Genomic DNA, 26493 nt, shown 5'->3' with positions numbered 1-26493 from the left:
TGCGCAAAGGCCAGCGGCCGCTCCTTTGCGCATGCGTACTAGCAAGGAGGTGTGAGCCCCGCCGGCGGGTGGGGCGGGGCTTTCCGCCATCGTTCAAGTCCCGGAGCACGCGGCTGCGCCCCCCCGCGGCGGCGCGATGGAGCTGGAGGCGGCGCGGCACGCGGTGCTGGCGGTGGTGCGGGGCACGCGCGCTGCCGACCTGCCGCGCCTGCTGCACTGGATGCGCAACACCAGTAAGCGCGGCCCGGCACGGGCGCTGCGCTCCGGCTGCCGCGCCCCTGGCAGCCGGCGGGGCCCCGCGGGCAGGTCTGGTAGATGGGGAAGGCCCGGTGGGCGTAGCGGGCCTGAGCCGTGCCCCGCCAGGGTGAGGGTCTGCAGCCTGGCTGCCCCGCTCCGTTATGGTGCTGGCTCCGGGCGAGCGTGTTTCCTGCCCACCGGCGTCAGGCCAGCGACCGGCCTGCGGGGAAGTCCCGCCGCCGAGGGGAGGCGAGAGGCGGGGAAGCGGCGGGGTGCGGTAGTCAGGGCAGGGGGCGTGCCCCCTGTCCCCCGCGGAGCCGCTCAGTGGCTGAGCGTCTACCCGCCTAGCGTTCCTAGGGCTGTCGGGAGCCGTTTCTGGGTCAGGTGTTCTGCTCCCCGGGCAGGGGTTAGGGTCCGTCGGTAGCAGAAGGCTGGCCGGGAGCCCGAGTCCGTCGGTTCCGGGGCGCATAACGCTCTGTTACCGGGCTCGGCCTGGCGGGGGCTCGGAGGCTCTCTGGGAGTGAGGCTGCCGGGAGGCGGCGTGTGTTGTAGTGCCCAGGGAGGCCTTAACCTGAGGCCTGTCCGATGCCGTCGGCTCTCTCTGGCTCCGAGCAGGTGTTCCTGGCCCTGAAGCTATCCCTTGCACCGGGCCACGCTTCTCAACTGCCGTAGCCATCAGGTTGTCACGTCAGGCTAAACCGCAGCTGATGGCGTGCTCAGGGTTGCCAGTGTGGCGGCAGAGCTGCATTTCGGGGTTGTTCTGCCAGCTGTGCAGCAGAAGCAGGTGCTCCCGGCAGAAGGGCAGGACAGACAGCTGGGGTGGTAACCTCTTAAACTCCCCAGCGTCTGAGGTCATACAGAGGTAGTCTGCTGCTGGCATATCTGTAGGGGTTTAGAGGTTTGCCTTGTCTTGTTCCACTTCACACATGTTCACAGCAACCTCCCAGAAGCTTGAAAACAGTGCCTTGAGCTATTACCAAACGCTGTTTTCCTCACTTAATGTCCTCTTAACATAGCTTTTTGTTTACTCTCTTGCTTGTGCCTCAGTCCAATTTCATCAGCATGCTGCAGTCAAGCATCTTGTGGCAGATGAAGATTGGAAATGTGGGTCATTTGCAGCTGAACAAAAAGATGATATAGAAACCCCAAGTATAGGCTGTGCCCCATGACAGGGGGGTTAGAACTAGATGATCTTAAGGTCCTTTCAAGCCCAAACCATTCTATGATTCTAAGGCTGTAGGCACATAGTGCCACGCTAAATAAACGAAGTGCTGCTTTGTCTGTGGATTTATTTGCATTTTGTCATTGCAGATAAGAATTTGGAAGCTCCCCCCCCGGTTCCTTTGATCTAGTCTCAAGCAGCCAATAAGCGTCCTGTTCATTAATCATTGCCTGCTGGGGTGATAAACCCACTCCCTGGTGACCATGTGTTGGTCTGAGAAAGTGGTCATATGCTACCTTATTTCCCTAGGTCATGCCCTGTTGTGGGCATGGGTTAATTCTTGTTCAGGCAGGTCTTTTGTTACAGCACCTCCACTGTAGAAGGGAAACATCTTCATAAACAGTCACACGGGGATCGTTGCAGAAAGGCAGGCTGTGACACCTAGAAGTTGTCCAGGTAATTAGAGCTGGAGACTCATTGTTGCCCTGTGGTTTGCAGCTCCTCCGGCCGCTCAGCAGAGAGGCGGGAAAGAACCTTCTCTGGCTGAACGGGCCCTCTGCTGGCATTACAGAAAGGAGCGCACTGTTCACCACTGCTATGAGCAGCAGCCCTTCACCCTTAACTAGGAAGGACGTTGCTGGGTGTTTCAGAGCATCTGTGAGTCTGCCTTCACTATTAAAGCAGAGATGGGACTCTCCAACAGCTGAAGGCTGAAGTTTGATGGGTGTTGTTAGTGTTAACAGTAACTAAACGTTCTTATTTTCTCTTTCTGTTTATGTACACATGCATGTAAATACACAGGTATATGTCTACACGTATGTGTGTATGTCCATAACGGTAGAGCAATCTCCTGTAAGCAATATTTCATTCCTTTTTGAGTCCTTGTCTGGATTCAGTAACGTGCTCTGCTTGCTAAAGGGTGCCTAGGTTACTGTAAATAATCTTGTTAGAAGTGGTTTTCTTACATCCAATATGCTGTAATTTAAAAATCTCATTGAGTTTCATATGCAATCATTCATACTGGTTGTTCATTTTACAGAAAGCATTTCAGCTCCTTCTACACTGTATTGGTTTATATGGTGTGCATATATGGCTTTCTGAGCTTACTGACTCCTTTGCAAATACAGTAAAGCACATGGGAACTTATTTGTGAAACTGAAAATGCTAAGCTAAAAATGTTTCAGTTAGGAAACATCCTTACTATTTTCCCCACTTTGATTCTATGATTGTGCTTTATCTTTTCCATAGGAATTTTTAGCGAGTGGCATAGTTTATGCAGACTTGAACAAATTCTTTGTCAATGAATAATTCCTACAATTTTTCTACTTAGGCTGCAACTTCCAAAAATTCTCACAGATAGATAGTTTCTGTGAAAGACAAGTATGCAGTGGTTCCTAGCCTTTATTAGATCATGAGCTCTCAGATATTTTTTTCTGATTTTTAGTGGTTTAGATCCATACCTAGGTCTTTCAGTGAAAGGAAGTATATACTCTTGCTTCATACTTACTCTTCATATTTAAGATACAAGCTAAACTGTAGATCAGGTTCCAAATTTTTAACTACTTTGTGCTTGATATATATGAGAAATCTTTGTCATAGAATCATAGACTCATAAAATAGTTTGGGTTGGAAGGGACCTTCAAAGTTCATCTAGTCCAACCCTGTGCAGTGATCAGGGACACATTCCTGCTTTTTTTTTTTTGCAGTTTCCCCAGAGTTGCAAGTATTTGGGGTGATGTCCCCAACACAACACACTAGATGTTACTTCTCTTTGTATTGTTTCTCTGAGCTGCTTCTGTGGTTGCATACTGACAGTAACTTTTACTGTGGGATGTTTTCCCCCCTCAGAATTGTTGTGTTTGAGTAATTATATTGCCCATTGCAACACCAGGAGAGTGCTGTAATAATTAACACTGGTTGAACAGAGGGTAGTGAGGAGCTGCTGGTGAGGTTGCTGCTGCTGTACCCTGAATACAGCTAGGGAATTTGGGGATTCTCTGTGCAGAGAGGAAACAGTTTTATGGGAGAAGCAAAAAAGTTACCAGACCTCTGTACCACACAGAAATAAAAGCCCCATCTTTGGCAATACTGATGGAGGAAGCAAACAAACCTCTAAGGAACAACAACAAAAAAAAAGCTGTAGGGATGGGGGGGTGTTTAATATTCTGAATGAGAAAAAAAAAAACCAACAAACAAGGATAGGATAAATGGAAACAAAAATAGAATGACATCCTCACAGACAAGTTGGGTTTCTGTGGCGTGTGGGTTCCCCCCACTGCCTACTGCCATCCTACTCCTGTTTCTGTCAAGATGTTGAGCTTGTAGTTTTATTTCCAGCTGAGGAGGACTGGGCATTATTCCAGTGTTAGCTATAGTCAGGCTTTTTTCCTCTCTCTCACAGAAAGTGTACATGCAGCCTTAGAATAGAGACCTGCATAAAGTGGTTTCCCTTTAGGGCCAGTGTTGCAAAGATATCCTGATTTACTAGTTTAACTTAATCTGTGTTTTCTGACTTGCATGCAGTCAGAAATGACTGCATTTCTCTCTGGTGTTGCTGAGAAACTTTTTCACAGAGGAGGCAAATTACTTTATAGTAAAGCAAGTTATCTATAGTAAAGACTCTTGTGTATGTGGCACTGGAAAAACATTGAACAGGTTCTCACTCTTACGGTTTTGGACTAATCTTCCTTAGTAATTATAGGATTGTAAGTGTAAACAAGATGTTAATAATTTTCTTCTTTGTACAAATACAGAATAAATTAACTAGTTGTGCTTCCCTTCCCCTCCCGTCCACCTCCTTGGTGCTATTGTGAATTTTAGAAATCTGAAATCTTTACATATGATGGAAGAAGACATTACTGTTTTAAGGCAGCTGCTTAGCAACACTGCTTTGGCGTTTCGCAATCAGCCGGCTCTTCCCACACACTGCAGTGAAATGTACGTCATTTCATGGTGACTTGCATTCCAGCCTTTCTTTTGAGTTAGGCTTAGATCTCAAAGAAAATGAAATAAGAGTTGGAAAGAATAACAGGAACCTTTGGTGTCTTTTTTATAATAGAATGATTAATGCTTTAATATCTTTCTGCAATAATGACATCGCAGAAGTTCTGGCTAACAAAACTTGGGTGAAGCCCAAGAGCTAATTCAAACCACTTGGGGACCCCCTCTCCCTCCTGAAGATTCCCCTCAATTGGGTCCCAGCATTTGATGTATAGCTTTTGTATAAATGTGTGTATGGTCATATTCCCTCTAGCTCTGCCCATACTCTTAAGAATTTCAAATAGCAGCAGAGGTTGCATTTGTTACGAGTGGGTGCTGAAGGAGATAAACAGTGAAAGTAGAATTGATCAAGCTATATGTGTGCGTGAACAGAGATACAGGAACCAGAGGAAGTAAATACATGAATCTAATTTCAAGTTTGAGATTGAAGTCACTAAACCATTCTACTTACTGGCAACTACTGAACACTTTTGCTTTAATGCAGATAAAAAGCCTCTCATTCAATTTATGTCAGTGAAGCACAGATAAGGTGGTAAAAAGACTATTGTTTTTCATGTACTGTCATGGAGTTTAAGATAGAAATTAAAAAATATTTTTTCAACAGGGCTAAAACTTCTCTAATACTGGTGCTTTTTTTTTTTTTTTAGTCATGTAACAGTAAAATGAAACAATCTTAGAAACATTTCCCATTCTCTACACTTCATTAGAAACATTTAAATACAAAGCTAAGATTTCAAAGTGATATATTGGTCTGAATGGCTGATTGTTTATATAGTAATGTGTTACTCAAAATAATTATTGAATAATAAACCTTTGTAAATTCTCAAAGGGATAAACAACATATACTTAAGTACAATCTTTTTTTTTTTTCTTGTGGATTGACTCATACTGGGAGCAAACCAGTTTTTTAAGAGATTGGCATAGGATTTAGTCTTGTGACTCAAAGTTGGGGGCAGTCAGTGCTGTAAGTTCAGGCTTTTAACAGACAGTGTGAGGGAGGGGTATCTGACAGAATTAACTTGACCGGAAAATGGCAGATGTGCTGCTTTACTACAGTGTTCTGCATATAGATTCATAAAATAGTTTGGATTGGAAGGGACCCTCAGAGGGGGTCCCCCAGCAATGAGCAGGGACATCTTCATCTAGATCAGGTTTCCCAGAACCACTCCCATCCTGGCCTTGAATTGCTCCAGGAAACTTCTCAACATACTATTAGGAACAGACCAAGTTTGTCAGCTTTTTCTGTTATGTACTTAAAGATGTAGTCTTATTGTGTTCTTAGACCTGCTACATAAAATTATTGGATTATGATTTTCACACGACAAGGATAGAAAATAGCGTAAGAAAAATTGTGGCTCTTTTACAGGAAATGGTCTTTAAGGTTTCCTTTTAGTACTGTTGCCACTGCAGGTAGAACTAAAGTTGAACGAGCCTCTTCAAAGAATGAAAGCATGGGTTTCTGCAGTGTGGCAAATATAGTATGTAAATTCTGTGTGTGTGAGAAAGCAATTTAGTACAAAGCTTCATATCCAAATTGGTAGAAGTGATTTATCCAAGTAAGACAGCCTTTCAAAAGAGATCAAAATAGTATTGCAGAGCCACATTAACTGGAATCTATTTCTTGTTAAAATTATGCTGTACTGAAAACCTTTTCCACTACTCTGTTGTTTGGTAAACTAAAATGGGATGATACCTGTAATTTGATGAATCACCAACTTTGGGAATTTGCATTAGTTACTTTTGTTGTGACAATGATACTGCTGGAGAGGGGTCTCAAGAATACCAAGTACTTCTAAGTTGTTAGTCACTGAAACTTAATAATGATGGGGAAAACTAGTGATTGCAAAATAGGTATGTGACTTATCTTGTTTAAAATTGAACTTTGAAGCTTCTTTCAAATGAATGTAAAAGGCTGAAAGAACTAATAAAATAAGCTCTGGTTATATTCCTGTTGGAAAAAGCTGATTACTTTCTACCAATAGTTAAGTATGCTTGGGTTAGAAATAGTACTTAGAGTTCCTGAAGAAGTTGTTACACTGAGGTCACAGTTTGCTTCTTAAACTGTTTAGCCAAAAAAGGAGATAGTGAGGTTTTAGAGATGTGAGACTTCCTCCTTGATCTGTTTGTTCAATATCATTAAAACACACTGAATGATTAAACTAACCTCATATTAAGTAACATGGATGTTAATATTTGCTTTTTAGTTCTGTGAGTCTGAATATAGTCCAAATATATATCTAGAAGACCGTAAAGTGCTTTCTGTTATGGTTGCCTTTACTAAATCATCTTCTTTCCATGTGACATGTAATCTTCTGTTGTTATTTGGAAATCAGGCGTTGCTTATCTTCAGTCATGTATTTCACAGTGCCAGGATGTTTAGATGTTGTTATAGCGGTGTTCTCTATCCCTTGCAAGGCTTTGTGAATGTTTTCTTAGCTTGTGTTACATTTGCTGTAGAAAGGCTGAGCAGCACCAGGGTGTTAATTAGGCTTTTTGCAATGTGTTAATTAAATTTTATAAATGCGTGTTGAGTAGATCCAGTGGAACCGGTTTTTGAAGTAAAACACAAACACTATGCACTCAGACTTCCTCCATAAACAATGATTGAGATTCATCTTGCAGTATTTCATGAACTGTATGTTTCTTTCCTGGTTAGTTGTCTGTTCAATGAACACAGGGGTTGGCTTACATACTCTCCATTTAATACATATAACAGGCACTAAAGTACTATCAAAAATAGTTTTCTATTTTTGTTTCTTATCTGAGGATCCCTTTTAAGGTGATACTGAGATTCTCAAGTGGGAACAGTTTGTTAAACACAGGGGTGGAGTAGATAAAACCATACCAGAGGAGGCAGAAATGCATATTTTCATATTTGGCACCTGTGTTCTGTACTTGATGGCAATCTATAAATATTTGCATACTGCAAAAGTAAATGAGATATTGTGGTAGCTGTTGCTGTTTCTTGCTTTGACAGGAATGAGGTGACTCTCCACATCTTAAGTTGGGTCACAAACTATATGTGCAAGCACAGAGCATGGTATGTGCTGCTTCTGCTGAAGCTGCCATTTTGTCATCTGAGGAGGAGTGTGTTCAGAACTTCTCTTTTTGTGTTTCTGCATGTTTGCACTTTACAGTACTAACTAGTAGTTGGGAAATAACACTTCCATTTGTCATTTGATTTTCAGTATCAGTGTTCCAACATTTTTTCATTGAAGATTCATATGGGTAGTAAGATTTTCCTTAGGACCTGTTTCGTACAGAGCATCTACAGGAACTCTTGTGTGTCATACTTGGTTTTGTAAGATCTCAGAGGACTCCGTGTAAGATGGTCAGTGTTGTGACAAGTATTGTACAAATGGGAGTTGGGGCAGAGAAGGAGTATTCTGGATTTGAGGAAGATGGGTTTGTTACCTGTCTCCCACTGGAAGTACTTATTTTCTCTACTGTAGAGCTGTGACACCGAATAGCCTTGAGAGCTGTCCACTGCTGATGTTGGCCAGAAAAGGTCACCCAGACCATGAGAGAGAAGATCCTATTGATGCACCAGCCCCTGAGAGAAAGGGAGCTGAAGATCTGCATTTACAGTGTGATGTGTCTGGCCTGGTGGTCTATGAGCACTTCCTGTATTTCATTAAATGCTATATATGAATTTGATACTCTTAACAGGCAGTATAACAGCTGGATGAGCTCTCTTGCATAGTAATAGTATTGTTTTAAAGCATGTGCAGATGTGAGGGCTTATTACCCACAGGCACTGGTCTGTACAGCTGCTAATATCAGTTTTCTACTCATTCAGTTTGTAGTGTGATTTTTCTCCTTGCTTCCTCACATGTTATCCACCTCAGCAAACTCTGGCTCCTTTGCACTCTGAGGGCCTATTGTGGTACTGATGGTCCTGGTTAAGCAAAGGTTAAATCTGTCCATCCTCTCTTCCCATAATCTCTGGGTTTACTCCTGTGCTGTGTCACATCCACAGAAATCTTTGAGTTGATCAGAAAAAATCACTCACTGCTGCTGAGGTGTTCATAACAAATCTGCAAGTTGTTGGGTGGACCGTGAACTTAACAGGAGATGGGTGCTTATTAGAGGTTTCACATTAAAATGCTGGCAAGCTGGAGCTGCTGCATTGCACCTGTTGTGTTGTTGGTGCTGCTGCTGTTGCAGCTGCCACCTCTATCCCTCAATGCAAAGTCTGCATCTCTTTAGGAGCTGAGGTTCTGGAGAATTTAACTGTGGGCTCTTTGGAACAGCAAATTGTCTTCCTGTTGTGTAACAGCTATCAATGTTGTTGTGCCCATCAGGGCCTTGGATTGTTACTGCTATACATGTAATAAATGATAAACCAAATATATGTTAATAAATGATAAACCAGATATATGTTAAATAGTCTGTTAATCCAGATGATTTAAAGTTTCTGCTGCTTCCAGTGGCGGATTCAGGATTATCTGTTGGAATCACCTGTAATGTGTTGAACAAACCGTTTACATTTACACTCTTAAGAAGAGGGTGTCTTATGCTAATGAGTGAGGGTTTCTTTAATGATGTTGTTCTCACTACATTGCTTAAAACAAAAAGCATTTCAGAAGCTTTTCATAGTTAAAAGTTAGCTGGTCTTTGTTTCTTATACTAGCCGTAATATTTTTCACTGTTTTTAGCATTGCCTATGTTCCACAGGCAAGATTAAGTATATGAGCATAGAGAAGCTTGTAGCATGTTTTACAGATTTATTTTGAACCTGCTTGCATCAAACTTGTCTATGCTAATGTTCCCACCTGGGAAAGCAATGCTAACAAATATTTAACTTTTTTTAAACACCTCTGAAATCTATCAGATCTCTTTTTGGTGACTGATATATGTAAGCACCACACTCCCTGCCCAGCATGCTAGCAGTCTGAATAGAACAAGAAACAAACCAGAAGCTACAGGAAAGAGAGGACAAACATGGCTATTTTTAGACAAGAATCAAGAGGTGGGTTTGGTATATTTTTTAGGATTAAGTTTGTGGCTGCTTTTTGTTGTGCGGGTTTTGTTTCTTTTACAGGGATGTAGTTTTGACCTGAGATGTGACTTCGTTCAGAATCAGTTCAGTGTGCTCAGAGCAGTGAGATGTCCAGACAAAAAGAAGTTTCATCTAGTCCTTCATTTGAGGAAAATGTAATAGAAAAGGAACAGAGTACAGGTGTACAGCAGATCTTATGCTGAATGTCAGCTAGGAACATCAGGCCCTTCGCACAAAACTGGCATGTGTAAGCAGGATGTTGGCTGCAGTATGTGAAAAGTCTGGTTAGTGCAAATAAGCCTTTAGCTGGAGTAATGGGTCTAGTTCTTGGTACTGCAGGGCAAAAAGGCTGAGAGGGTCCAGGAATTCCAACAGGGAGTGATAAGAATGATCCGACTCCTAGAAAACATGCAGGAAAGGGCTGGGTAAGTGGATCTTGTTTCTTCAAGAAGAGATGACTGATGGGACACATGGTAAGTTTTCAAAGAAGTTAGAAGTTGCTACATAGAGGAGAGCAAGAAACTTTTATATTTCCATTGTGAGTGGGACAGAGAGTACTGAGTTGAAATTGTGACAGAGTATATCTAGATCAGTTATTAAGAAGAGTATTGCTTAATAAGTGTGAGTTAAGTAACTGTAGTCAAGCAGTGGAATAGATTGCTAAGGGTGGTTGTGGAGTCTCCAGCATTAACAATCAATTGAAAAAGAATAGTTTGTAGAAGTAGTGACACATTGATTCAGCCTTGGAAGAAGAAAGGATCGGTGACTTCTCAAGGGTCTGTCTTGATCTTTTTTTCTAGTTAAAGTAATGCAGAGATATGCTGGAAAAATAGCAAGATTTTACAGTATGCCTCTGCAAAAATGTACTATTTTACATCCATTTATAGAATCATAGAATAGTTAGGGTTGGAAAGGATCTTAAGATCATCTAGTTCCAACTCCCCTGCCATTTGCAGGGACACCCACTAAACTATGTCACCCAGGGCTCTGTCCAACCTGGCCTTTTCTTTCACGTTTGAAATAGTTTGATAGTTTAAGTCATGTAAAATGTATTCTAAGTTGAACTGTTGAACTGTGCAATATCCCTGATTTTTTTTCTAACCACTTTATTAGAAAGATGGTATGTATAAAAAGAAACTTGTATATATATATATATATATATATATATATATATAAAAAACCTGCGTTCAGGCAACTATGAGTTTTGTAATTTCTTCAATAGTTCAAAAGCATCTTTGATGTTTTTATATCTTAAGCTGAAACAGTATCGCTTTGGTGGCAGCCCAGACCATCATATGTGAGTTGTAAGTTTATAAATATGAAAATAATTTGAGATTTCAAAAAAGCGCTACGTTTATTTTAAGTGGCAAAGTTATTACACTCCAAATCTGTCATTGGCTGGAAAAGCTAACAAAGGCTGAAAAACGCATTTCTAATCAAAACCTTATCCATCTGGTATTGTTTATGTCTTTCAACTGTATTGTACTGGTCATCACTTAGTCCACATGATCTACATATGATTATTCATGGGGTTTTGTTTGTCTTGATTTATAGATGACTTTGATGAGCTTGTGGTGACTAACAATGATGTTGTGCTTAAAAATATCGCTGAAGATTTGCGGAATTGTTTACCCATGGAGGCAATGTTTAATTCGGAACATCAAGCTGTACAGAAAGTAAGCTAATTGTTACGGTCTGTTTTCGCTGAACCACATCACATCATTTATTTGGGGACTGATGCTGATTTCAGTTTTTGTAGTAGTTCATAATAGAGAATAAGCACTGGATTGAGGTATAGGAAATCTCAGTTTGATTCTCAGGTCTGTTGCTGCATGATTGTGTGACACCAAGAAATGTGCTTCATAGTTCATAATACTTTGTTCCTAAGTTATTTGGCATAGCTTTCATTCTATGTGGTATGGCACCTGTCACAGTGATTCTTTAATGTTAACTCCATAAGAGACTCTTAACAGCCCCCTTAAAGAAAACAGAAATACAGGGCCAGTGTTTCACTGTTGCCATAATGTGGGCAGTGCAGAAATGATTTCCAGCTCTTTTCAGATTCTGATGGCTCAGAAAGAGGTAGGTTGTGAGTCCTGTGGGAGGGGAGAGCACCTTTTCTATTTGAGCTGTCAATAGATGTGGAAAATTAACTCATTTTGCAGAAAAGTGACGTGTGGCTCTTAAATGGGAAAAGTGAATTGGCCACATGCGGCAAGCCTGGGAGAGAGAGGAAAGAGGAGTAGGAGGATGAAGATTATACCCCTTGAAATGATGAGAAGCAAGCATCCCAACTGGTCTGCTTTTAATTGAAAATGACACCCATTTTAATCAGGAGTGTTTCTAGTTTGGGGCATAAAGCATGAAGATGAAAATATTCAGACAGTTGAAGTTGAGAAGTAATAATGCCCTTTCTCCTAAATTTAAGTTACATTCTCCTCATCAAAGTGGAAGAGAAAAAGCTTCCTTTAAGCTGTACCACCTCTATAGCCAAGCAAGCAGTAAGGAGACCAAATTCACAACAGGTCTCCTACTTGGTTGTCGAAGTGAGCTTGCTTTCTTTTATCAAATTCCACTTAATGGTTATTTCAGTGGAATTTGATGATCCAGTTTACATGCAGGATTTTTATTTTGATATGTAACTTTTGAGTAGGGAAAAACTTGTATATCATGGATTTTGGGGAAAGATAGGGTGGTGGGACAATTAATTGTGTAACAGTGTAAATGAAATTGAGATACTTGGTTATGCCTTTCTTAGGTTTTGTTCCTCTTCTCAGATACACCAGCATCCACTGCCCATGATTCATGTTGATGCATTCCTTTATGATGATGATTTTGTTGATTCATTGTGTGAGAAGGGGAAAATGAGTAGGAGCTACTGCACAGAGTGTGGCTCATACAAGACTGCATCTTTGGGTAAGTGCTCTTTTGGGAACATGAGAAACAAATTCAGTTTGACTAAACTGGTTTGTGCAGTGACTCAGCTAGACAACACAGTGTCCAGCTGATGGAGTACTTTGTCCAGACTGGTGCAGTACACAGGCCAGAATTACTTCCCATAACCAATGGAAAGAGACTCCTATAAACGTAAGTTGAATTAATTTGCAGTGTATGAGTGACACTAGTTGCCCACAAAAACTGGGCAGGTAAGAGACAGAGCTATGTACCACTGAAAAGGAAGACGCAAGAGGAAGACAATACTGTAGGAGTCCATGCAGTAGCCTCAGACTTCTCTTGCACCCTGAAAAGCAGTATAAATCACCATCTGTCTTAAAGCTTGTGTGTGCTGTGGTATAAATCAGTGCTGTTGCTAGTATAGCACAGCATTGGAGGCATGGTTGATATGGAAAACATTCCATTCCTTAAAATCTTGGAGTTGAAATTCAGTGTATTGTCTGCCCATAAAAAGGTTTGTGTGAATTGTGTTGAGCTTTAGGTACCATGTTTCCTTTTATCATTTAAACAACCCCAAGTTGTTTTCTTATTCTTTAATATATGTCACTGTGCAGAAAAAGGTAATTCAGTTTCATGAAGGATTTCAGAATTCTCCATGTAAGGGAAGGAATCCGCAGACTCAGGACAGACTATGTGGCAGGCTGCCTCTGATCTGCAATCCCTAGATATCCGGGGTACCCAGCACTAGTTCAGACAGGAAACCATACAGGTTTTCAGTGATGGTAACTCCTCAGATTAGTATTTCATTGGTTAATAACACAGTAGTTAGTACTGCCCACCCAACACCTTTGTTCTGTTCTTATTTCCCAGAGTTTATTTCGCATTCCTTTTCCCTCATGGAACTGAAGTTTCTTTATCAACATGTACTGCCTGACCTGACAGGAAAGGTAGTGGTTGACGTTGGCTCCAGACTTGGTGCAGTGCTATTTGCGGTAACTTCCAGCACAGGAATTCATATTTTACTACTGTGACAAAAATTTTCCCTCTTCTCTGACTGCCTGCTCTTCTTTCTCCATCTTGGATGGGTCGTTCTGAGAGGCACCTCTGATTTGACTCTCTGAACAGTATAAGGTGCTGTTTACTAGTGATTTCAGTTCTGTTCCTCACAAGAGGGAATATAAATGATCTTGCTTATTGAGAGAAAAAATCTGTTGTCCAACAGAGTAGCATATTGCTGTCACACATGCTGCTCATTTGCTAGTTCCTGCTCTCTCTCTTCTTCATAAGTAAGTTTGTCCTCCATGTCTTGACCATGTCTATATATAGATTAGTTATGTTAAATTCTTTTATGAAGCTGACAAACTGTTAAATTATACAAAGGAAGACTTTGATATGAATTTGTCTCCAAAAACATATTGTCCCTCTCTGCATTTTAAAATGCACATAAAATACTTCATCGAGAAACTTGAGTACAATTTTGATTGCTTTTGGCATGGCTGGTGCAACATATGGCCAAAAGCGATGCAAAACACACATTACAACCTTCTTACAAAAGCCAATGGCTGTTTAGGGCCCAATCTTGGAAACACTCGAGCATGTAATTTTACTCATCTGAATAATGTCATTTCGGACTACTCAGATGAGGAAAGTTACTCCCATTTGTAAGTATTTGCAGCATTGGATCCTTAAATGGTAACACTTTTGCTAGCCTGAATTTGTTTTTAAAGTACTTAAACACTCGCATGGTTATAGCAGAAGATAGTCTTAACTAAAACAGGGGAAATGTTTTTAAAAAGAAGAGTTCTCCTGTTTAATCTTGTTTTTGCCTTGCATTGGAGGAGACCTGACTTCACCTTCACAGGTTGATTTTCTGCTCTCTGAGTTGAATGGTTTCAGAAAACAATTAGTTTGTAGTACATAGATAGCTCAGATATTCTGTATCTTTAGAATAATTTATTTGCCTTTACCATTGTTGGCAACATGTAATTGTGGTGTTCAGTGGAGACAATGGCACTTAGAGCAGTGTCTTCATTAGGGCCCTGTAGGCTCAAGTATTTGTACTTTTTCCTGACATCTCCAATAACTTTCCGAAAATCTCAGTCTGAAACTGAACCATTATTTTGGTCTTATTATTAAAGGAATTAAAGGATCATTTACCTTTTTTCATATGTAAGCACCTGGAAATGGCCATAATACTATATTATAGGTGCTGACAAAGACTTTGTACCAAAATACCCCCTTATATTACTGGTACCTTTTCCTCCTCCATATTCACTCACTTTGACTTTATAAGTCTTCTTTTATTTTTTTTCCTTTTCCTCTTGTTGTTTCCTTCTTCCATTCTCCCAAGAAATGAAAATGTGCAGTCTTTTTTGCTTTACACTATTTTTGTAACTTGTTTTTTACTGCTTTTTTCCTTCTTAGACCATTTTCCATCTGTTTTGCAATTGAAGTGAAGCTCAAGCTTTCCTTTTTATTATTTTGACATGTCATTTTGGATTTCCTATTAAAATTCGTGAGACGTAAGTGGGAATTGCCACATCAGGGGCTTAGCTCTAAAAAACATGTCACATCCACTGAATGACATTTCTCAACTTACTGTTTTAAAATGCTTTCTTAATCTTAACCTCTGTTCTATTTTTTCCACTTTAATTGATTTTTTTAAAACTTGTTTTAAAGGCATCACAGTTACTAAATTTCCTTTTCCTAATGTAGGGTTATCTTTATAGCTCAGCATCCCAACTCTATGGAGTAGAAATGAATGCAGACTTTTGTCAGTTGCAAGAAATGATGATTACAAAATACCAGTTCATTGACAGAATTAAGGTAACTCAATACATGGTTTAGTGTATGTTTTTTTAACCACTGTGTATTAGGTATCCTGTTTATGTGAGTGGCTGGTAAATCAGCCTGCTGAGAAAAAGTTTCTGCTTTTGCTTGTTTTGGTCCTAAATAAAAGCTTTGTATTAGGGGGAAAAAACCAAAATCTCATAGTAGAGAGGAAGGAGGAGATTATCAAAATAAGATAATGTGTGTTGAATTGCTTAGCCTTGTCACTGAATGGATTTACCTACTGGCTTACACAAACCAGACACATCTCAGCTGTTTCTCCCAGTGAAATCAGTGACATTGCAACTAACTTCTGTGAAACTGAGTGTATAAAAAGTTTGTCATGAATAACAAAACTAAATGTCTGTGTTCCATTAACATTAGCAGAAAGATATTTGTAGAATTTGCAAATTTGTGTCTAAGGACACCTAAAGGACTTTACAGCTATTGGCATTTCCTGTGTTGTCATGTCAGTGTGTATGTACCTTTCACAAACAAAATGGATTTCAAACAATGTGTTGTCATTATGGGAACCGTTTCCCTAGTCCCTTTATGGAATTACTACTATTTTAATAAGAATTTTTTTTTTCCTTTCTTGGGAATAACCAGTTATTTTGTTGCCAGTAAAAGTTGGAAAGTTGAATGTACTGGGTAGAGTACTGGCTTTAATCCTGTGTTATGTGCATGTGTTCTTTAATGGAGTCACAAACTGCTGGCTTTAGTGATTTCTTGGGAACTAAAATAACCAATTTTAAACTGGATAGAAATAAGAAACATGACATATTTGACACAGTGTAAGCAATATCATTGGGTTGCCTGATTCAATCCCTGTTGCTGTCAGTTTATCCATAATCTTTGGGTCTTACATGTTTTGTGTTCGTAACAACTTATTGTGACAGGACTGAAAGTGCAGTTTGGAACTCTGTGAAATTAATTCAGTGGAGCTGGAGATCTGTATGTATGCTTTTCAGCCTTGTATATTCTTTATTATGAGCCTTTTTGTTTTTCCTTCACACCTTGTAATTCTGCTGAAGTATTCACTTCAGAGCATAAAGATTAGAAGATAATAAGTTTTCAAAGTAGTGCCTGAGGACTTAGCTATTTGAGTCTCATTAGATGCTAATTTAGTCATGTGACTCCTGTTATCACACTGCTTTGAACATTTCAGTCTTAGGTTTTATTTCACTCCAAATCACTCCTCTCCAGGATTCTGGACTTGAAACAGTCAGAATCCAGTAATTGCTATTATTGAAACATAGAATCATAGAATAGTTAGGGTTGGAAAGGACCTTAAGATCATCTAGTTCCAACGCCCCTGCCGTGGGCAGGGACACCTTACGCTAAATCATATCACCCAAGGCTCTGTCCAACCTGGTCTTGGACACTGCCAGGGATGGAGCATTCACGACCTCCCTGGGCAACCCATTCCAGTGCCTCACCACCCTGACAGGAAAGAATTTCCTTCTTATATCCAATCTAAACTTCCCCTGTTTATGTTTTAACCCGTTACCCTTTGTCCTATCACTACAGTCTCTAATGAAGAGTCCCATGGTCAGAATCCAGTAGTTGCTGATAATAATTTATGACACAAATTTGAAAAAACTTTTAAGAGACCCTTCTTAAATAACAATCATTTTTTCAAGATATTCTGAATTTTTTTAGTATGTTCCCAAAGGACAGCAGGGTGGATTGATATCTTTACTGGCTAAATCTCCGATTTAACCCTATGTTCCTTTGGTCAACATTTGGTTTGTTAAAGTACATAGAAAGTTCCTCAGCATCTTTTGCCATTTGAACAAACAGATGCTGGGAGGAAAGTAAACAGTTCAGCAGATCTTAGGAAACTTGAGACTTCAATTCAGAAATTGCCTGTAATCATTAAAGGCTTGGTGCAACAGAGCAGTTTTAAAATCAGTTGCTGCCTCCTCTGTTGGGCCAGCACACAGCCAAGCAGGTCAGGGAACTGGTCCAACTGAAAAAGGACCCAGCAAAAAAGTGCTGTTCTGGTTGGAGCAATACCTGGGTCAAGCTTGTGGTGCAGCCACACATGTTTATGTGGTTTCACATTCCCTAACAGGGATGAGGATGTGTTTTGGGAGAATGGGGTACTTAGGTCACTACAGTCAGCATGGCCACTTACTGTGTAAATGTGGACTAATTTTAAGGTTCAAGGTTTATTCAAGTCAAGGAGACATCAGCACAAGTCCAGACTTTCCCAGTAGTTTAAGCGTCTTTCTGAATTGAGGCTTAAAATACCAAGTGTGCCATTAGTAGGGCATTAAGAAAATTTAGTGCTAATTGTGATTTCTTGTGCTGCAAGAAGTCCACTGACTGAACAGTCCACCAGTCACTTGTGTTTGGATTAAAGGACTGCTGTTTTGTGGGATTTTTGTACAGAAATTATGTGATTTTGTTATTTTTGCCCCTTGAAAATAAGAGAGTGAAATGAAATGTCTCCTTAGCCTCAGAATAGTGATCCACATCCCACTTACAGTCAAGGTAAAATCGAGGTTCTGGTACGTGAGTTCTAGCAGATGTAGCAGAGGCATTTTTTGCCTCTAGCTGTCTGTCCTGCCCCACTGCAGGAGGCTGTTGCCTATATAATAGAGCAGCAGTCAAGCCTGTATCCAGATCTTTATCACCCCAGTTTATGGTCTTTCATTTTAATCAACAGCAGGGGCTTTATGCAGAGGTCTTGAGTTTACACCCAGGACCTGCTGTATTTGGTAGTGGCCTAAGTGGTGTGTCTTCTTTCTCTGCTGCCTGAATGCTTAAACTTTTTAATCAGCTTCTGTACTGCTACATTTTACAGTGCACTGTTTGAAGATAAATTGTTGCCAATCTTAATTGTCCTAAAAAACTCTAACTTTCATGAACTAGTGGCTTAATAGTTTAGGTGTCCACACACTAGAGGTGAAAGAAATTTGACCAGTCATTCAGACAACTAAACTGTCCCTATTTCTCAGTGAGCCAGAACCTGCCAGTTCTGGGTAAGGTACGAGACCACAGTTGCTTCCTTTCCACTTACTACAGGCAGTGGTGAACAACTTGGCATGGTAATGTGTTTAAGGAGGTAAAGGTGTTTGTTTTACTGATTTGGAGTACTTGCAGAGAACCCATGGAATACATCTCTCAAAGATGAAATGCTGCAATGTCTATTAATATTTTATGAATGATAGAGTTTAGTTTCTGTTATTACTGACATTGAAATATTTGGCTGTAATTGCAATTGCTATAATGCATTCTGGTAGCATAGACTAGAGTCATAAACTGTGACAACTCATTATTTTTTCTGGATTTGGACCCTTACAAGTTGCAGGGGTCAATCAGAACAGCATGCTTTTGCATGTTTATTAAGAGGAGGAATACATAATTTACCCTCCCAACAAGTACTGATATATTGTTTTCAACAGATAATTGTTTTTAACGTTTTGTACTAACATTCAGCTTTCCTGTCAAAATTAAGAATTCCTTTTTACATCTGTCCAATATTGGAAGGATTTGACAAAATGTGAAATGTTGAATACCTCGGGTTAGTATGTTCCCATCCCAACCTAGTAGCAGGTCACACAGGAAAGAAAAAAAGTTGTTCAGATTTTCTGGGTTTTTTCAACATACAGGGATGAAAAAAAAAAAACCTGTGGAAAGCAAGTAATGTTCAGATAAGCTTTCTCTCTGTTATCCCTTCAAAAGATGTTCCAGTTGATGTTTCTTCTCAGATTTGGGATGTGATATATTTCTTCACGTTTAAGAGGAAATCAAACACATCTTGTCAGAGTGCTAATGAGCATCCATATTCTCCTGTGACTGTAATCTCACCTGTTTGAAAATGACATGATGTGCTAATATCCTTTTTGGTAGGTGAAGGTAGATGAAATCAAACCAACTGCTATGCTGACTGGAGGGACAGTTGTTTAGTAAAGTAAATCACTTGCTGTCCTCCAGTTCCACCAAGCATCCTGCCTTTCCAGCATTCCCAGTCCCAATACATGTTGTGAAAATTCAGCTGTCAAACCTAGTGTCTTTTCTAGCTGTAATCCTTTAGTAACCCACTGAGCCTGTGAGATGTCTTTTATTATCCTCAAAAAAGCTCTATCTGGTTTAGCTTCTTTCCTGAAATTAATCAGCATTTGTGATAAAATACAGATAAGTGAAATGTAACAGCCATCACATACACAATCTCCTCCTTTATCGCACACAGTGTTCTAGACCAAAAGTCGGATGTTTATTTCACTTCATGTAATAAATCCCTTATTTTAATTAGAGGAGATAAAACTGATTTTTGGTTTTTTTAATTTCTTAAAGCTTCTTCTTTTGATCTACTGTGAAGCCAGTGAAATACCTGTTTTGTGGCTGGTTCAAAATGGTGGTAGCAGGTGCTGTATCAGGTTGACAGGCTTCATGGCTACTTGAAGGCAGTATTTGTCTCTTAATTTATGCCTTGTGAAATTTTTTTTCCTTCAGGTGGTTCACGCAGACATCTGTACTCAGGCTTCACTTCTTCAGAAGGCTGATGTTGTTGTAATGAATAATGTCTTTGAATATTTTCTTGACAGACAGGAACAGGCTAGGTAAGCTATGTGTCTGAACAAGTTATCTATTTGTTTGGCATTGTCTCTGTAACCTTGTGAGCTATGGAAAACCTTAAGGTTGTGCTTTTTGAAGTCACATAAATTACATAAATTAAACTGCCTACACTTGTTACACTTAACTGCTAAAGTGTTATGGCAGTTATTTGTTGTTAAACCCACTAAACACTGCTGCTTTGTTTACCCAAACCTTGCCCTGAATCCTTGCACTCATCTGTTAAAATAGTATCTGCTGTTAAAGGACCTGAAATTACTATATTGGCATAAGCTTAATCTTCAGAAAGAATACAGGCCACTGACTTGTGAATGTCACAGCTTTAATATAGATGCACTGCAAAACATGGCTATTAATCCTATTTTCTAATATATATTCATAAGGATGCAGTAGCAAACAAACGTATGGCTAAGATTCTTCTCTTTCAGATACAACATACAGATGAGCTTTTGCTAATCCAACATATCCGTTTATGCCATAAATAACTTTATCATCCAAAGTTGCTTTGCCTTTATAATGGACAGTCAAAATGAAAGTGTGTCTTCACCATCCCAGCCAACAGTCTGACATTTGCTAACAGTTTCAGCTAAGACTGGTCTTACTATTGCCCATGATACCAGGCAGTAATGTCAGCTAGTGAGGTACAGAGTGGATGGGTGAAGAGTAGTGGGTGTTTCAAATTGCCAGGAGATTTGTTACTGAGCACATGTCTGAGAATTCATTTCATTCTTCAAGAACTCAGGGACAGTGGTTTAATGTTGCATTAATACCATGAAGAAAAATGACATTTGAAGAATACTGGAAATATAATTCTTTTTAGTCTGAGTTGCCATGCTGTGAAAAATTACCTGACTTGCAAAATCAGGAGAAAAGGAATGCTGGAGGCAATATTTAAATACTTTGATTGCTAACGTCTCAAGAGAAGCATTTTGTCACGACTACAAAGTGTGTATGTAAAGAGCAGGTTGTTATTAAGCTTAATCATAGAATCACAGAATGATTTGGGTTGGAAAGGAACTTAAGATCATCTAGTTGCAACACCCCTGCCATGGGCAGGGACGCCGCACACTAGACCATGTAGCTGAAGGCTCATTCCAACCTGGCCTTGAACACTGACCAGGGATGGAGCATTTACCCCTTCTCTGGGCAACCCATTCCAGTGCCTAAGAACTTCTTCCTTACATCTAACCCGAACTTCCTTTGTTTTAGTTTGAACCCATTACTGCTTGTCCCATCACTACAGTCCCTGATGAAGAGTCCCTCTCCAGCATGTGCGTAGGCCCTCTTCAGATATTGGAAGGCTGCTATGTGTTTAATAAAACAGTGTGCTCAAAGACTGGATTTTCTTCAAAAGTTTAAAGGGACAAAATGTCAATGTTTAATCCTAGTCCAAAGTGAAGGTGTTGATAGTACAAAATGACGTGCATGTATGTTAAAAAAAAGTTGAAAAGTTAAAAATCTTAACACTGTAAGACCATTTATTCCCTCTGTTTTAAATAAGAAGCTTGATTTTGTTCATACAAGATATTTGCTTAATGTTAATAGTAACTGATAAGCATGTATAGCAAGTCTTTAAGTTTAGCCTTATCTCTGCCCAGTAAACTGTAGAAGTCTTAGATTTGGTTTATGATCAAATGTGGTTTGTTCCCTAAAAATTAGTGACCTGCTTTTTTTTTTCAGAGCTTGGGAATTTGTTGCCTGTAATATAAGGAAAAGAGGGTCCTTATTAGTGACAGTTCCAAGCCTTACAGAATCACTTTCAAAGGTCCAGGTAAGTTCCCTCAGCTGCTTTTAGCCAAGACATTTTGGCACTTTCTATGAAAGTGGCAGTCTGGTAGTTGAGGTCAGCTGCTTGCCAGTATTGATGTGAGGGAAGGATACATGATATGTCGTGGTTTAAACCCAGTCAGGTAATTCGTTCGCTCACTTCCCCCCCCTTTCTTGCCCTCCCCCTGCTCTCGGAGGGATGGAGAGGAGAATTGAAAAGAATGCAACTCCCACAGGTTGAGATAAGAACAGTTTAGTAACTAAGGTATAACACAGATCACTACTGCTACCATCAATGATAATAATGATAAAGGAAATAACAAGGGAAGAGAATACAACACCTCAGCACCAGCTGACCGATAACTCGCCCCCCAAGCCCAACCAAGCTCCGACCGATACCTCCTCCAACCCTGCAGACTCCCAGCCCTTCCGGCTAACTCCCAGTTACATCCTGGGCATGACGTGCTGTGGTATGGAATACCTCTTTGGTCAGTTTGGGTCAGCTGTCCTGTCTCTGCTTCCTCCTGGCTTCCCCTCCTCCCTGGCAGAGCATGAGGCTCACAAAGTCCTTGGCCAAACCAAAACATCCTTGTTATCAGCTCTGTTCCCGAGCTGAAAGTCAAAACACTGCACTACACTAGCTACCAAGAAGGAGAAAAAATGACTGCTACTGCTGAACCCAGGACAGTAATTTTGTGTGTAGATTAAAAGATGTAGGACTCTGAATTTTAATTCTGGGTTGACCGTGAACACATCTGCCTGTACTTTGATTTTCCCCACCTGTAAAATAGAAATCCCAGCCTGTATCAACAGCTGCGTGAACCATTATAGTATTACATGTATTATTAACAATACCTTAGCTGTGAAGTTAAACAAAAAACAAACAAACAACAAAACAAAAACCAACACAAACCATTAATAAAGCCAGATTAGGGTGTAATTTTTGTGATAATCATATCCACTTACATCAGACTTCTTCCAGCTATAGGGGTAGAACTTCAGAAGTACATATGTATTTATAGACTTCTGGAGGCAAAACCTTGAAATGTTTTCTCAATTTAGCTCTATGTTTGCACATTGCCTTGAAACATGACAAACTATTTAGTTAAGCCAGTGGAAGAAAGGGACATACTAAAGAAGGACCATGCCTGAGGATACTGTGTCTCCTGACCTGCTGTGAGCATAGAAAATGACTCATAGTGTGAGCTGTTAGAAGTACAGATCAGGGAGAGATGTGGTCTCCCAAGTAGTCAAGTGGTTACCGTCAGGCATCTTGGACCAGTGACATAGCTTTAAATTGCCTGTTGGAAGCAAACATGATGACGGTGCAACTTCCAAAGATGTTGAACACCCTGTGCTACTACTGCTGTTCCCCGAGCACTAACCACTTCTGAGGGACCAACCTCTGCTCTGTTACCTCTGCTACTTATGCCATAGGTCACTGCTAGATTACAGTTGTTACGTGTATGATGCCTAGCCAATTGTGTGGGCTGGCTTTAGCTCAGAAACAAAACACTGATCATACATGACAAGGTTATTTATGAAGTAGCTTGCTCACCACAGTAGTCTGCTTTAGAGAAATCAAATCACTTGTTGCCTGTATGTTGATGGGTGAAATAGATCCTGAGGCCCAGAAGCAGCAATGGTGTCACTTGACCTTTCCTTGGAGCAAGCAGTAGAAACACAGCAGCTGAGAAGCCCTTTGTAGCCTTAATACAATACTTCCTGTGTGTAAACCAAGAAATACCTGTAATTCTTCTATGGTATGGTGGCTCCGTCAATACTTCTTTCAGAATGCAAATAGAGAAGCATGCTAGCAAAATACCTAGGTTATTCACTGAAATAATTTTTAAAAGGTATCCTTCATAGAATCATAAAATTATAAAATGGTTTGGATTGGAAGGGACCTTAAAGATCATCTTGTTCCAACCCCCGGTCACGGGCAAAGACACCTTCCAGTAGATCAGGTTGCTTCAAGCCCCATTCAACCTGTCCTTGAACATTTCCAGGGATGGGGCAGCCACAACTTCTCTGAGCAACCTGTCCCAGTGTCTCATCACCCTTGCTTGTGTCCAGTCTAAATCTACCCTCTTTCAGTTTATAATCACTGCCTTTTGTCCTGTCACTACAGGCCCTGGTAAAAAGTCTCTCAATCTTCCTTGAAAGGCTGCAGTAAGGTCCCCTGGAGCCGCCTTTTCTCGTGGCTGAATGAGGCCAGCTCTCTCAGCCTGTCCTCACAGGAGAGGTGCTCCAGCCCTCTGACCATTTTTGTGGCCCTTCTCTGGACCCGCTGTACGTGTCCATGTCTTTCTTGTTCTGGGCTCCCCGGAGCTGGACGCAGTACTCCGGGTGGGGTCTCATGAGACCAGAGTAGAGGGGTAAAATCACCTCACTTGGCCTGCTGGCCACACTTCTTATGCAGCCTATGATGCAGTTGGCTTTGTGGGCTGCATACGTTGTGGGCTTATATCCAATTTTTCATTGACCAGGATCCTCAAGTCTTTCTCTGCAAGGCTGTTCTCGATACATTTATCCTCCAGTCTGTATTGACCATCAGGTCCCAGCTGCAGGACCCAGCTGCAGGACCTTGCACTTGGCCTTCAACTTCATGATGTTTGCATGGGCTCACTCCTCAAGCTTCTCAAGGTCTCTCTGGATGGATTCCCTCCAGCAAATCCACTTCATCGCTTGGCTTGGTGTCATATACAAACTTGCTGAGGGTGTATTTATTCCCATCTATGTCATTCATGAAAATATTAAATAGTATTGGTCCCTGTACAGGCCCTTGAGGGACAGCACTTGTTACTGGTTTCCACTTGGGCACTGAGCCATTCACCACATCTCTTTACATCTAATCTTTATTCTCTTTATTATCTTTGGATTTTTCTTTATTCTCTCCCATTTAGGCTAAATGACATTTCCAGAAATTAATTTATCATTGCTGCATAACTTGGAATGACTAATCTTTCTTATTATGTCTTGCATTTTTAAAGTTGTGCTGACCTTTAAACTCCTGCTATGTTTCTCAACATTGTGTTAAGAATCTGTTTTCATTGTTTCAGACAGATATACAGCTTGGCCAATGGGTCGAAGAGATGCAGCTGAACTATGATGTGTATGTGGAAAAAGATGTTGACAGAGAAGCACTTGAACAAATACATTTATACAAGATTCTCTAGTAGCTGGAAGAATTTACTAGTATCCTTGTAATATCATATATTTTGGGTCTAAAATGAATTTGGATTGTCTTGTGTGAATAGATCAGGTCAGCATTCTTATTGTGATAAATTTGGGTCATATCTGTGGTTTGTAATGAAAGAGTCTTTTGAAACAGGTTTTTTTATGGAGGCATTCTGTATCAATGGTGTATATTGATTTTTAACTAGGAGATATCTTTATGGTTTAATTTTTGCAGAAATTTTGGAGAGAGTGGGTACGTACGGATGCTAAAAGAAGTTTTATTCACTGCTAATGTTTGCTAAATGTGTCAAACAAGAATAGCAAATAATAATATGAATGTTAAGAATGCATTTAGCATGTTACTTGAAAGCTGCAGTATGTTAGAGTTTGCTGTTTTGTTTTGATACAGACCATTTATTATCAGTAATAATATTTATTATTAACTGTATTATCTTTAATGTTCCTTCTGTAGAATTTGTGGATTTCTTTCCAGGGTCTGTTTGATAATCAGAGCATCCACTGGCATCAGTTATGAGAAGCAAGTCCTTCCATTTAGTTAGTTATCCTTAAGGTGGGTATTAACATAAAAAAGCAAAAGACATTGAGGAGCCATTGAGAATTAATACAGTGAGTCTGGGACAACAGAACTCTGTTCCACTTCCTGCACTTCTGCTGGGGATGGTAGGAAGTGTAATAAGGGGTTAAGAAGCTGAAAATTCTGAACAGGTGTCACAGCTTAGCGGAGGCTTGGTGGTGGCGTAAAACATTGGAAATTCGTAACAGAGCCTCCTCGGAGAGGAAAGATCCACATACGCCCACCACATTTACATTTAGATTGTACGTTCTAAGGATGTGAAGCTTTTAGTCAGCTGAAGAATGTTTCAGTTTTTAGCAAACATTAACAGTCTGAGTGCAAAAATATGAACTTCAGGAGTTTGGACAAAGTGTGCTGGGAATTTAGAAGCACTGTTAAAAGTTTGCTACACAACTTAGGTCTAGTGCAAGCAGGAAAACTTTAAATGGGTTTCAAGTCTTCAAATGATTTACAGGTCAGTGAACTTAATATACACTGTAAGCAAAAAGGAACAGTGGCCATTAGGCACTCACAAACATAGTAAGTAAATGGTACTGTAGAAGGGATAGTGAATTTTAACAAGTCTTATTTTCATGTTCTGTTTGAAGTGAAAGAAGATGTTTTTACCTTGAGTGATACTGAACCACTATGTTGAATCTTGCATTTAAAAATTAACAAAGATGGAAAGCTTTTTCTTAAAAATGTTTATTTTCTTAAAGAACAGTAACTGAACTGTTGATTGCTTCACTGTCCATGAGACAAATGCCCTAGAAAAGGAACCTAGGAGAGGCTAGGCGTGGTGTGGAGGTAACGCAAGGCTAATAGATCTAACAAGGAGAGAATAAAAAATGAGAAAATAAATACATGTGCAATTCAGAATGAGGAAATGAGCACTATAGTAATCAGTACAGTGGAAGCTGTGACTGAATTTGGGGTGTATAAATAGGCTGCTATAAAAGGAAAACTAACTGGGTCTTAAAAAGCTACTTCATAACCACTGTGTCAGAATGTTGCTTACTTCTTCCAGAGGTCCTGCAGGATCTCCTGAATCAATTGTCATGACTTTTGGCTCATGGGTATACTGTGCCCTGCACCTTGTTTTGGTAATATGGGAACTGTAGCAATTGTTTGCAGTTCATTGCAGTTGTTTCCCCTCTTCATGCTGAGTCTTCAAATACTTTTTCTGGGTGTTGATCTCGGATAAAAAAAAATTCAATAGACTGGAGCAGATCACCCGCATATTTAATGACATCTGTATCCTCT

At 40.2% G+C, this 26493-nt stretch overlaps 1 protein-coding gene across 6 annotated transcripts; it reads left to right on the top strand.

Moving 5' to 3' along the window:
* The first annotated feature begins 115 nt into the window (after positions 1 to 115).
* LOC133274376 (uncharacterized) lies at positions 116 to 25962 on the top strand. 6 transcript variants are annotated; one of them, XM_061463512.1, is made up of 9 exons: positions 139 to 233; positions 1285 to 1855; positions 10956 to 11077; positions 12160 to 12317; positions 13167 to 13288; positions 15012 to 15122; positions 19590 to 19696; positions 21390 to 21480; positions 24539 to 25962. In XM_061463512.1, exons 3-9 carry the CDS (start codon positions 10986 to 10988, stop codon positions 24653 to 24655), a joined length of 798 nt encoding a protein of 265 aa, XP_061319496.1. In that variant the 5' UTR covers positions 139 to 233; positions 1285 to 1855; positions 10956 to 10985; the 3' UTR covers positions 24656 to 25962. The 6 variants fall into 6 exon arrangements, with proteins under 6 accessions (XP_061319493.1, XP_061319491.1, XP_061319496.1 ...); XM_061463509.1 differs by lacking the exon at positions 1285 to 1855 and having other exon boundaries at positions 116 to 233; XM_061463507.1 differs by lacking the exon at positions 1285 to 1855 and having other exon boundaries at positions 122 to 233; positions 12179 to 12317.
* The last annotated feature ends 531 nt before the right edge of the window (positions 25963 to 26493 follow it).

The sequence above is a fragment of the Pezoporus flaviventris genome, unplaced genomic scaffold (genome assembly GCF_033815535.1).
Source record: "Pezoporus flaviventris isolate CSIRO_AGI_PZ_B2104156 unplaced genomic scaffold, CSIRO_AGI_Pfla_v1 ptg000036l, whole genome shotgun sequence".
Taxonomy (NCBI): Eukaryota; Metazoa; Chordata; class Aves; order Psittaciformes; family Psittacidae; genus Pezoporus; species Pezoporus flaviventris.
This window is presented reverse-complemented; position numbering and strand designations above follow the sequence as displayed.

Excerpts from the sequence above, each read along its gene's own strand:
- LOC133274376 (XM_061463507.1), top strand. The coding sequence starts at position 137 with ATGGAGCTGGAGGCGGCGCGGCACGCGGTGCTGGCGGTGGTGCGGGGC. Across the intron at positions 234-10,955 it reads GCACTGGATGCGCAACACCA|ATGACTTTGATGAGCTTGTG; the intron begins GTAAGCGCGGCC and ends CTTGATTTATAG. Across the intron at positions 11,078-12,178 it reads AACATCAAGCTGTACAGAAA|ATACACCAGCATCCACTGCC; the intron begins GTAAGCTAATTG and ends TCCTCTTCTCAG.